Source organism: Hippoglossus hippoglossus, chromosome 12 (genome assembly GCF_009819705.1).
Source record: "Hippoglossus hippoglossus isolate fHipHip1 chromosome 12, fHipHip1.pri, whole genome shotgun sequence".
NCBI lineage: Eukaryota > Metazoa > Chordata > Actinopteri > Pleuronectiformes > Pleuronectidae > Hippoglossus > Hippoglossus hippoglossus.
In genome coordinates, this window is record NC_047162.1 from 12,143,080 (window position 1) to 12,155,926 (window position 12,847).

Consider the following 12,847-nt stretch of genomic DNA (forward strand, 5'->3'; position numbering starts at 1 on the left):
GCACCACAACCCTGTCAGCACTACTTCAGGTAAAGGCAAAACCACCTTCTCTGCTGCCCTCGGGGCTTTCCACTTGCCCCAGGGGATAATAGGGGGGTTGTGGTGAGGCAGGCAACTGCTGCAGATGGAGCCGCAGACGTCGAAGGTTCAAGGAAACTACAGCCGGATTCCTGCCAGCAGACGTGCCCCAAAAAAAGACACCAATCAACACCTAAATCGAGCAAGATTCAAGTTTACCCGAAACTTAAAAGTGGCCTATAAAACCCAGCACAGGCCTGCGCTGTTTAACTTCCCTCTCACCTCCTGTTCCCATTTCAAAGTTGGGGTTTTCACAAGTCGTCTTTGACCTGCAATTGCCTGTAGATTTACAGTGACTTAAAATGAAAGTGTTTGACACAATGTGGGTCACGGCGGTGATGTGGTACCAAAGAAAAGCAAAAGTAACAAGTCCTGAACCCCACAACAAAGCATTACAAGGAAACTCAACCACAAACAATATGAAATGCAAAGTCATAAGATGCAGGATGTTGACTGAGACTTTCTTTTCAACAGAATCTCTTTTATTTTGTCTTTTATCTGCACAGGAAACGGTTGTTCAGGAAAGTCCCCTTTTATTCTAACTAAATACATCTTTCTGGCAACTTAAAATTCACACAAATTGTTAAGGTTCATCACTGTTCTCAAGACAAACCTTACTCCAGCAGCCCAGTAGCACTTTATTTATTTTCCCACTGGAACGGGTTCGTCCACAAGGCTTCAGTTCATATGTGACCAGACAAAAAGGCCTTACTGCATATGAGAAACTTTTTCATCAAATTTCCAAAAACTTTTATGAAAATGTAAAAGGCTGAAAAATCTCGAGGAGCCATTCAACTTCATCAGCACATTCTGGTCAAACACAACAAGTTCAGAAATTAGATTTCTGTCTGTAAAACGATTTCCATCAGAAATGATACTCAATATATTCCTCTGTTTAAAATACTGTGTTAATTCAGGGGACGTCTTCCGCCTTTCATCGTGTGAGGAATACGACTGAACATCAATACAAGCCGCGGCTACGAAATCAAAAGAAACAGGAAATACCTGTCCAAACATAACAGGGTTGCATTCAAGACATTAATTAAACAATGTTTCAAAAAACTGACCCGTGATAAAATAGTATTTATTTTTTCATACATATACTTCATTTTTAGAGGGTTTCACTGCATGGGGTACTCTAAATATGTCATGAGTGTCTGAAAAAACTTAGTAGTGTTTTGAGGAGGGGGGGGGAGGAGGGGGGGCTTCAAAATGCTTCATGTTCACATTTTGTAAAAATCAATCGTCTCTCTCCAAGACACAAAACTACAAGGCTAAATGTGGTATTAGAAATTAAGCACCAAACAATTATCGTCCCATTCGGTATAAATGGAAACATTGTGCAACCTGTTCAATGACCTTAATGAACATGGCAAAAAAATATGTAAATCTGATCATTAGACACAAATCACTCAAATGCAATCTGGATTCAAGTGTTGTGTTTTTTTTCCTTTTTCTAGAACCGCTGATCGATAAAAGATCAATCGGAATGATATTACAAGAAGTCTGTGGTTCCATTCACCAGCATTTATACAATCTGAGAGTCTAGTGATTTCCACTTAGCAATATACTGAGCTATCGTTTGACCGTATCTTCATGTTATAAAACAAAAACGAAGCAAAAACCTTTATCGTTAAGCTCTGCTATCGGTAATAGACCAGTGTCTCTGTGTGTCCTAGCTATTATTCTCATGTACAAATATTGATATCAAAAGTTATACAGCACAATTCTCACCATTTTTCCTTTACAAGAACTTTGATTAGTGAACATTAAATGATTCACAAAGTTTAGATGAAACCAAAACAAAAAATGGTGCCGGCCTCAGGAAATAAAACATAGAGAAACACAAAAAAACTCAAATCTGCTTCAGGCACAACTTAAATAAAGGCATTTGTGAAATTATCATATCAAATATGGAGCTCATGTCCAGTACCCATAGGCTTTAAACGAAAACTAAAAAAAAATAAAAATGCTATGACCACTTTTATTTACAAACAGCTAAAATCTCTGACAGATTCATGCTTCACTTCACAACCTGAATTTGTCCTTAAAGTGCATGCAATAATAAGCAGTTTTACCAAGTGGGATCTTGAATTGTGATAAAGAGAAACGGGCTGATCAAGCTGATGCCAATCGATCCTACATATCAAATAAAAAAAACTGTTGCCTAGAAAAGTGAGGGACCACAGTATACTGTATGCATAAGCACAATATGGAAGTATGACCGAAGAAAATGTAAAAAAAAAAAAAAATAATGAATAAACTCTGACTTTATCCAGTGACCCCATACAGTAATATTATCCACATTCAGAGCATAAAATAAATAAAACTAAATGAAATTAACCTCGTAAATTAAAAGACAAAGCAGCTTAACACCACGGGGGAGTCCGCAGCTCACATTCCACAATGTCCCTCCATGTAACACACACATTTAGCATCATATGAACATGATGGGTTTCTACTTAAACATATCAAAGTGCCCATTTTACTAAAATTTCCTGATTTATTCATTTCATACCAAAAGGAGGAAATGGCATGGAGGAAAACCAAAAGAAAAAAGAGTCTGTTGTTTGTTTTGAACACGTAGGTTTTGAGTTACACTGACTAGGTTTGATTTTTATTGACATGTTGTTGTTGTTGTTGTTGTTGTTGCTTCTTTTGTTTTACTTTCCCCCTTCAAGTTTCACAAAAGAAGTTCTCATTGCACGAGACACCTCGATTCAAAGATGCAATATCTGCGAGAGAAGAAAAAGCAATAAGAGAAAGTTATCCAGCTTCGTCACCGTGGGGCGCGACCAGCGGCGGGGTGGACGTGAAAAGGGGGCGTGGATATGTTCTCCTCCAGAGATAAGTCCACTTTCATCTGTTGTCTTCTTTGGCGAAGTCCAGAGATCCCAGGCTTCCGAAGCCGAGACTTCTACTTTCTGAGTCAAAGGTGTTCATTTCTCTGTCCTGACGTTCCAACAAGTGCTTGATCCTCTCAGTACGTTCCTTCTGAAGTGCGGCCAGTTCCTCCTCAATCTGCAAATCGAAAAATATCACGGCAGATATTTCATCAAGTGGAAATTTGACTTGTGTTTGGCCCATGGACTACATATTAACACGGAAAACATGACAGCTTCCCAATAGTGAAGCCCAAAGCGCCTTGATCGAAGCCTAGTGGCTGGCAGCAGTATAGGTCATAAACACCGTCTCCTCCATGTTAGTGGCTGGGACACGGACCAAACAAAAATAAATCTCAATAGATGACAAATAAATTTTGACCTCATGGCTTCATCCTCGGTTTGCTAGCGTGAAAACTCCGGCTCCTATTGATGCAAGATGGCAGCTCTCGTATCTTGAATATTTTGGCTTAATTCTGGATAATGAAGACACGTCGTCCATCTTTTTTTACAGTCTATGGTTTCGTCCCACTGGCATGTCAGTACTGTTGCCAGTGACTTTAACAGTAAGAAATCATACAGGTTGCCATGATAATTATTGTGGATATTCATGGTTCTTTAAGGATTAAACTTAAAACAGTCAGGGGTAGCTCTCCTGACCTTTAGCAACCCCAAATTGCCCCTGATGGCTGTGCTGTTCTCATAGAGAGAGTGCTGCCCATAGCTGCACTGCATGAATATGTGTGTGAATGGGTAAACACTGTACTGTCAAGCACTTTGAGAGAAAAGCACCATATAAATTCAGACCATTTATCATTTATCATTATTAAAACATGTTAGTTGCATTGTTAGCCACCTCAAACTGACATTTCAACTTGTACCAATCTTTCCAATTAGAAGATTACTATGATACTCTTTGCTTGCTTGCTCATGCCCCCTGGAGGATGTTCCCTATTCATTTTTTATGTACTTTTGGTTTTTTCTGCACTGTCACCTTTAGGACAAACAAAATGAAGCTTTGCACACCACATTTTACATAATGGACAGATATAATCAGCAGACATCCCAGCAAACCACCAATGTCAGCCAAAACATATCCAGGTTAGAATTAACTGGAACCAACATTTGTATTGTAGCTACACTACCGGTACAGTCAGACTAGTAAAGTTGTGGGTTTGTTGGGACTTTTATATCTGGGGTTGTAATGAACACTGCAGCCTCTAGGGGCCATTCAAATCTTCTTCAACTGCCACCACAGGAGCAATAAATCTCCTTCTGCACATGTATCTGTCTGCTACCTATGCTGAGGTCATTCTTTCATGTAGCTTGGTGTTTCAGAACGGTGTCCATCTCAAACCTACCTTCTGTTCAAGGTGCGCTCTGCGTATGGAGACCTTCTGCTCCAGTTTCTGCTGCTCTCGCTCGTGTTGGGCCTCCATCTGCGACTTGGTTTTTCTCTGGTAGGCGTCCAGCAGCTCCATCTCCTGCTTCAGCTGCTGCTTCAGAGCTTGGCACTCGGCGTCCTGCTCCTCATCCAGTCGCATCTAGAGACGCAGCGAGACAGAAGCGGTCACAATCATATCAGCCGCGAGCCTAAGCCGGGCCACTTTTATCAAAACGACGAGATTTCGGCAAAACTGTTGACAGCACTTTCGATTTTTAAATTCAAGATGAAGCTGGAAACAACTGATGCACATATGGTGGTCATGATGAATATGCAACATACAAATGATGATTGAGGTCCACGTTTGCAACTCATGACAAGAGGCTTCAGGATCCTCGTACCGCTTGTGACGCCATCATCTCGTTGATGCTCTGCTCGTACTGCTCGGCCAGCACGGCCAGCTTGCGCGTCTGCTCCTCTTTCAGGCATTTCAGGATGTTCTTGTGGTCGCCCTTGGGACAGACCTCCAGCTGATGGTTCCGAAGAGCTTTGTACTGCTTGTTCTGCACCTTGCAAGTGTCCTGGAACTGTTTCTTGATCTGCATCTCCAGCGCCTGCAGAGGGAGACAGAAAGCAGTTTAGTGTCCTGTTCTTTCGTGTTGTACATTCAGATGGTAAAACACAAAACTCATAAAAATATGGAAAAAAAGATGGAAAAAATTGTTTTTGTTCAATATGTCTCTTAATTTGACTGATTTCATTAGTTCCACACTGAATCTACCCCCAATGTGGAGCAAATGCTTTTGAAGTGTTATCGTAATAACAATTAATTCAGTAATTCATTTATTTGTTTGCAGTGACCTTGAATATTTCAGGTGGCACAGATGTGCTTTGACCTCTTCACTGTGCAGCTGCTCAAACTGAACAATATTGTCAATTGGTAGGTTGAGAAAGTGGAAACATTCACATTTGGAAAAATGCAGTTCTCATGACAACTTAATTAGAAATAATAGTTTTCTATTTGGAACTTTACAATAAGATACAAGGTACATTAACCAATGGTAGACGTGCAGGGCAGATGTACAGTATCTGTGGGGCGTCCACTTTAAACCTAAAATGTAATCACCTATTGTCATGAACCATGTCCTTTTCCTTTTATAAGCCAACCTGTGTTGGCATGAAGTTAACTGGATAATAAATCACTAAATAACCGAAAACACTGGTAAAGAAAACTCTTCAGGCACCTTGAGGTTTCTGGGCTGCTGCCGCTGCTCCAGACTGTGTTTCCTGTGCAGCTCCCTCTGCCGCCGGCCGTTGTACTCCTCCTGGTTCTCCAGCTCCGTCTGATGCTGCAGCCGCATGAGTTCAATGCGCAGCTTCTGCAGCATCTGCAGCTGCCTGCGCTCCAGGTCCTGTGTGGACTCGTCCTGCCGGATCATCAGGGCATGCTCCATCTCCTTCTGGGTCCTCTTCTTGTTCAGCTCCTGGAACAAGACGTTGATTCATTTGATTCTTTTACTTAGAAATCTTAAAACTTGTTTTGCTTCATGGGAGCATCATCATTTTAGTGTCCTCTCCTATTTAACTTCACATCATTGTTTTTGGTATGCACTATGCAGATGACATACAAGATTCCATTCTAAAAAATAGCTGCAATGTCAGAGGGAATGATCGACGTCCAAACAGATTGAGAAGATTTGGAGGTTTGCTACTATTTAATGGTCTTTTTTTTAAATGTCCACACACCTTGTGAAAACACCAATAATCATCCTAAAATTCACTATAAATTCACTACCTCTCTCAGTTGCTCCTGTTCAAACTCGTGCTTCCTGAACAGACTCCGGCGTTTGAGGGCCCTGCAGCTCCGGTCGTAGACCAGCCTCTGCTGGGCCAGCAGGTGAGCTTCCTCCTCAGCCTGAGAGCGCTGCATTGTTTCTTTGTGCCTGGACAGACGCTCCTGCTTCTCCTCCTTGGGTGTGCAAGGGTCTTCACTCATCTCCTTAACGGAAACAGAAACACAGATACACAGAAAAGACACAAACAAAACACAATTAAATCCTCCGAGAACGTGTGTCTGACGAGTAGGTTCATAAACTTTGTTCTTGATATTTACTTCTTTGATCTTGTCTTTGCAAAGCCTGTACTCCTTTTTCTGGCTGTCTAAGAAAGACGTCAGCTCTTTCTTCTGCTGAGCAACAATCTGTTGCTGGATCCTCCTCTCTTCTGATGCAACTGACTTCATCTGTGAGGAGACATTTAAAAAGTGAACATTTCACCCAAAATGCCTTGACAAATATTGTTTTTAGCTCAAACTGAATCACTGTGTAGTTTCCACCTCATTCACAAGAAACACCTAGAGGGCTGTACCTCTTTGTCCGTTTGAGCAGCGTGCCGCTTGGCCAGTCTTTCCAGCTCAATGTAAGTGTTGTTCGCATGTGTCTCTAGTTCTTTCTGCAGCCGGAGCCTATGCTCATCCATCTCGGCCTTTAGCCTGTTCTCCAGGGCGATCAGCTGCTTCTGGTGCTGCCGCCGCATGCGCTTATACCCAGACATCTGCTCCCGCAGCTCAAAGTCCTGCTCATGCTCCTGGATCTACCTGATGACCTAGACAGAGGAACACAGGAGGCGGGAAGTAAAAGACACAGAGCAGGCAGAGAGACACAACTGCCATGGAGGAGACAGGGGGGGGGGAGGGAAGGAAGAGGGACAGCTGATAAGTCAGAGGCTGTGGCCTAAAAACAGACCACATGCACCACAGAGGCAAAGAAGAGCTCTTTCAAAGAAAAGTAATGAGTCGTCAGATTACTACACATCCATGATAACTGAAGACTTTAAAAGGTGATACAGACGTCTCACTTATAGTGTAATCAATGAAAAAAAGGATCTACTGCTTCAATCCCATTGACAACAAAAACCCAGTCGTCCTGTCATGTTCCTGCCGCTCAGGAAACTTTCAAAAGATCAGCGTGTTTTGATCCAGAAGAAATTTAGAGATTTGTCATTCATGCCTTCATTCCCTCTTGTTTGGATTATTGAAATTCTCCCTTCACCTGCCTGAGCCAACAGAGTCCACATAAATTACAGCTCGTCCAGACTCGAGCATATTACTCCGACTCTAGCTTCTCTTCATTGGCTTCCAGGGAATTTTAGAATAGTTTTAAGATTTGATTGCAGACTTTTAAGGACCGTTCTGGACTTGCACCCAAGTTCATTTCTTTTGACACCACACGTGACCTCCAGAGGTGACTGGCTCTTTTCTGGCAACATCTCGTTTTTCCTCTTTTCTCATCTGTAACCTTTTCTCCATTTCTGTATGTTGCTTTTAAACTGTTTCTTATTGTTTGCTTTTGTATCCGTTTCCTTGTTTGCCTTAAATTTTTCCAACTTGAACTTGCAAAGCACCTTGTGACTCTGTTGTGAGAGGTGCCACATAAATAAAGTTTATTAGATCCCATTTAAAATTCTACACCGATCAGTCAATTACCCTCCACAGTGTGCTTCCCAATCAGCAAGGAATATCCACACCATTTCAAACATCAGGATCCGTGACCCGACAACCTGAGACGACGTGTGGAAAAGCACCTTCTAACACCATCTCTGACACAAACTAAATCCCATTAGCGGCAGACGGCGAGCGGCGATTTGCACATGGACGTACGTACGAATGCATAAAGGCAGAGGCAGAGAGAGGGAAGCTGAGGATGGAAAAATGACATCCATTAACAGGATACGGTTGCCATGACTACAGATGTACAGCTGAGAACACAGACACCCCCTTCCCTCCCCTCATCCACCTCACCCCCCCAGCCCCCCCACCCCCCCTCCACCAGCACGCACGCACGCACGCACACACTGGCTCACACACACGCGCGCGCCCCGTCCGCGTGCACTCGCACACGTAGCCCTATTTTCCATGCAGGGAGAGGGGAGCTGCGTACCAAAGATGCTGATTCGATGGTGGTGGCGATGTGTTCACGGGTCTTGCAGTCGGGAGACCGGCTCTTGTGAGAAGTAGGCCGCAGCTCTGGCCTGGTGTCCCCGTGCACAGCCTCATCCCTCACGCAAGCATGGTCCTGCAGGGGGGGAGGAAAAGGGGGAGATCGTGGGGCTGGGTGCTTCCCAGGCCCTCCGCACTCGCTGTTCCTGCCTGAGCCGCGATCACTGGCGAATCTCCCTGAATGCAGCACACATCCAGCGTCAAATGCATCATCCCCCCCGGCTACTGTCTGCAAGTCCTTCCTAAGAGAGAAGAGGGCATTGCCAAACAATTGTGCAAGGCAGCACCAAAAAAAAAGAGGCAGCCACAGGATGGAGTCGGGTTTTCTTTTTTTTTTTTTTTTTTTTTTTTGCTTTCTGGCGTCCCCCCCTCTCTTCCCACAGAGGAGGAACCAAATGGCTCCGGTGGATAAGGGTGAATTATGCAATGCCTACCATTGATAATCGGAGAGCACGGGGACGTGTTCTGCTGCCACTCTTCTCTTCCGCCTCAAAACGCAAGAAATGTTTGGGAGGATAAAGACTTCTCCTGTGCGCCCATGATCGCATGTGGTGCCGCGGGTGAAAACGCTGGAGTCAGACGGTGAGGCGCATCCGAACATGTTTTTATTTCCCCGAATCTGTCGCCCGACGATCCGCTTGTGTTCCACTCGAATTTCTGTCCTACATTTACAGCGCACTTGGTCATGGTAGGTGGTTCTGGTGCCTTCTATTCATCTCGTTCCTCTGTCCCCTGCTACACTCCCCCTTCCTTTAAAGAGACACCGCAATACTACAGCCTCCCCTCAGCAGGACCAAACTTCTACATCACAGGTCGGGGGAAGAACACCCGTCAGTAATCAGGTGTGACTGTGGGAAGAACAGTTTCCCCTTTTTATATATATATGATGTTTGTAAAATATCATCTTCGTTTCCCAGTTTAAACACATTTGAGCAATGCCAGATTTAAAAAAGTGATTTCAACTGTCACAAAATCATTCAATGCATTTTCCCGAGAGTAATGTAAAAAGTAAAAATTATAAAATGATATCTTATCTCACACTATAAATGTAAGTGTTGAATGTAAATGTTGAATTTAAATATAAATGTTAACCCATACAGGTAAATGTCAAATATATATTTAAAGGTTAAATGTAAATGCTTAATGTAAGTGCTAAATGTAAATATTAAATGTAAATATAAATGTTAAATATATATCTCTATGTTAAATATAAATGCTAAATCTAAATGCTAAGTGTAAAAATAAATAAACTTTAAAAAAAGAAACTTGGTAGCATAAGACCCATGCTACCAACACTCAGATAAAAAATTCATTTGCAGTAATAAAGCGGAGACCATAAACATGACTATTTTTACCTCTCTTATCATTCCTATCGTTGATTCATGAGGCAACAGACAAATATTCAAATACAGTCTCTCTGGTTCTGAATATATCTCTATCAAATGTATACTGTCATTACTTCTGCTGCTATGTACAGCACTATTAATATCAGCTCAGTGGCTTCCCTGTGGCTGCTGGGAGTATTGCATAGTGCAACACTTAAAGGTCCAGTGTGTTCGATTTAGGGGGAAAGGATCTACTGGCAGAAATTGAGTATAAAATAATCCTAGTGATGTTTTCTTGTTGTTTTCTTTACCCTAGAACGGGGCCTTTATATCTAGATACCTAATTTTTACATCTCTCTATGGAGGCTGCCATGTTTTGTACAGTAGCCCAAACTGGACAAAACTAAACCTTTTGAGTTTTTATGACATCTGAAGGCTACCACAGGTTCTCTTTCATGTTTGGAAGGGAAGGGTGAGGTGAGAGGTATTCAGCTGCAACATGCAAATTAACCACTAGATGTCACTAAATTCTATACACTGAACCTTTAACAAGCACCTAGTACAACTCTAGCAACCTCGCAGAACAGCTAGCAGCTACTTTACAATGCCAGAGACTAAAAATACTACTGACTACTACTGACCCTATAGCAACTCAACTAAACACAGAGAACATATAGTGACATACAAAATTATACATATAGCCACCACCCGTATAGAAGCCCCGTATCAATCGCATTTTTTTAACTAAACGTTAGTAAAACTCATATCCCGCAGAAAGAGGGTGTGCTTGAAATTTCCTCTGAAGTTAGTTTTTTACTTTTCTTGTTTGTGCTGCAGTTGGTAGAACTGATGTACAACAATTGTTTCAGATGTCACAGTGATACAATGTTGTGCGGTTCAGGTATGCTTTAATAAATTACACATTTAAAATCACTGTTGTACAACCTGCACAAACCCCTATTCAGCTTAGAGATATTGTCGCAGACCAAAGTGTACACACACTGTGAAATGGGCGACAATACGATGTTCCTGTTTTCTAAAAAACACAAACAAATTAGTGGACTACCACTAAGAATTCACTCTTTATAGCTGACCCCTGGTCGGATTGTAAACAAATAGTCAAGAAGCCAATCAAGTAATCATAATAAGTTATATTTGTGTGCATATTGATGTTCTGTTCAATAATTTATTTTACTTTACCTTCTTTATTTTCAATTAGTACATTAATCCCTGTGATGTCATACAGGACACTTGATCCGCAGGTCATGTCTGAAAACGGCTGAACAATAACTTCTATCATATAATACTCCAAACACTAGATGTCACTGTTCACTTTTGAATGACTCGGTCTTCATCAGACAGACTCGGTGTCTCTCAGGGATGAAGCTGATTGTTTATTTTTCTTGTGATAAACCACGAACAGCTGTTTCAAATCTACATTGAACTTCTCATATAGAGGAAATACATGGCTGATTATCAGAGTAAACAGGGTTTCAGGGATCACCTTCAGTCGACCATTTACCTTTAGAAATAGATGAGCAATGGATGAAATAAAACAGAATGAACTGGTTCCTTCTCACCTTTTAATCTGCTAATAGATGCATCAGAAATGAAAGGAGAAAAATACATTCTTTATTATTCTTATGGAAGGAGCTGTTTAATACATTTGAAAACAATATTAAAATCAGAATTGAAGATTGCAGCTTTTCCAGTGATTCTCTGCCTTAAAAGCAAATTAAAACTCAAACCAAGTCATTTCTATATTCAGCTATTCTGCCCTGTAGAGGACATGGCAACACTGGAAATGCATAAATCACTAATACACATGTTCAATTAGAAAATGCCGTCATGCTAAGACTCAAAATCAGTTCCTTTTTTTACAGTGATGAGTTTGCATTAATTTTTTACTGTAGTGGTGATGGTGCATTATAGTAGCAGATAGTACCTCATATAAATCACATTTACTAAGCTGTAACAAACTTCTTCTTCAGTGCTACTAGTGTCGCTACGCACGACTTGGGCTACATCTCGTTCTGCTGGCTGGTTTCACTTGTCTCCGTCCTGCCTCTGTCGGATCTGAACAGGTATGACGAGCTCACTGGGCGGCTCGCTGACGGACGTCCCGGGAACGGGAGCCTCCACTGACAGGACTCCATCACCAGACAGGGACGAGCTGATGTGCTGCAGGTCCACCCCCTGCGGCAGCCTGGAAGAGAGGAAGCAAACCTCTGAGTCCTCAAAATCATGTCTTTTTAATGACCTTTTGTTGATTTCTGATACAACACACTGCAATGGAAATCACCCAGAGATGTGAAATCATACAGATTTATTTAACTGACTTGTATTTCCTGTTGAAGCATCTTGTAACCGATCCATGCTGATCTTGCTTTTCTTCATGATTTCCTTCAAATAACAAAACAAGTGGTAAGAAAAACACGATACAAAAACAGTGTTCAACATATCCGTCCATTCACAACTTGCAAATGATGCTTTTACTTAGTTTCCATCACACGATTCAATGAAAGAAGCACAGGCAGCACCTGATATCTGCAGGTAGCCCTCCTTGGTTGTGATTGTGATCTCTTCAGGGGAGAAGTGGTTGACGTCCAGGTCAATCTTCCAGCTGTCCTGCCCCGTGCGGACCTCCGACACCCCACTCGTCAGTGGTCTCGGGCCCTTCGCTTGACCACCGAGCGGAGGCAGGAGTGGAGTCTGTGTGTTGCCGGGCCAGGAGAACGAGGCCAGCCTCCTCTTTGCCCAGTCTATCCAGTCCACATCGCCGGGCTCCAGGAAAGGAGGGAGGCCAAAATCCTGCGCGAAGACGCGGTTCGGCTGCGTCCAGTTTGGGAACGGTTCCCAGCTGACATCCCGGCGGAAAATGGGACGGGATAGCATTTTATTTTGTTCGCCCATATCCCAGAAAACAAGCTCAGAGTGGATGAGAGGGTTGTTGAAACTGCAAAGCCCGTAGCTCCACCCTGACAAACAAGTCTGAATTGATGACCTGCACACCGAACAATAGAGCAGCTGTATATTTACTCTCTGGGTGAGCAGGGGCCTGATTTGGCATATATACCCGGCTGACTCATTTTAACACTTGTCCAGCAGCGAGTGGGATCTAGGTGATGAGAAGCTTTTGGTATGTCCTCAGCTGGGAGGTTACTCCTCCGTTGCCCCGGAG

At 42.6% G+C, this 12,847-nt stretch overlaps 2 protein-coding genes across 4 annotated transcripts; both read right to left on the bottom strand.

Annotated features, from left to right (window-relative positions):
- Positions 1-1,141: 1,141 nt before the first annotated feature.
- taok3b (TAO kinase 3b) lies at positions 1,142-9,079 on the bottom strand. Of its 3 annotated transcripts, XM_034602598.1 has the most exons (9): positions 8,776-9,079; positions 8,283-8,583; positions 6,712-7,008; positions 6,458-6,586; positions 6,140-6,343; positions 5,589-5,828; positions 4,746-4,958; positions 4,322-4,504; positions 1,142-3,099 (listed from the first exon to the last, which is right to left on the bottom strand). In XM_034602598.1, exons 3-9 carry the CDS (start codon positions 6,895-6,897, stop codon positions 2,938-2,940), a joined length of 1,317 nt encoding a protein of 438 aa, XP_034458489.1. In that variant the 5' UTR covers positions 6,898-7,008; positions 8,283-8,583; positions 8,776-9,079; the 3' UTR covers positions 1,142-2,937. The 3 variants fall into 3 exon arrangements, with proteins under 3 accessions (XP_034458489.1, XP_034458488.1, XP_034458487.1); XM_034602597.1 differs by having other exon boundaries at positions 6,140-6,340; positions 6,712-6,948; positions 8,283-9,076; XM_034602596.1 differs by having other exon boundaries at positions 6,712-6,948; positions 8,283-9,076.
- A 2,156-nt stretch (positions 9,080-11,235) lies between these two features.
- Positions 11,236-12,763, bottom strand: LOC117772061 (heat shock protein beta-1-like). Its single transcript, XM_034602998.1, has 3 exons — positions 12,207-12,763; positions 12,006-12,069; positions 11,236-11,872 (listed from the first exon to the last, which is right to left on the bottom strand). The coding sequence occupies exons 1-3, from the start codon at positions 12,577-12,579 to the stop codon at positions 11,713-11,715; spliced, it is 597 nt and encodes a 198-aa protein (XP_034458889.1). The 5' UTR covers positions 12,580-12,763; the 3' UTR covers positions 11,236-11,712.
- Positions 12,764-12,847: the final 84 nt, after the last annotated feature.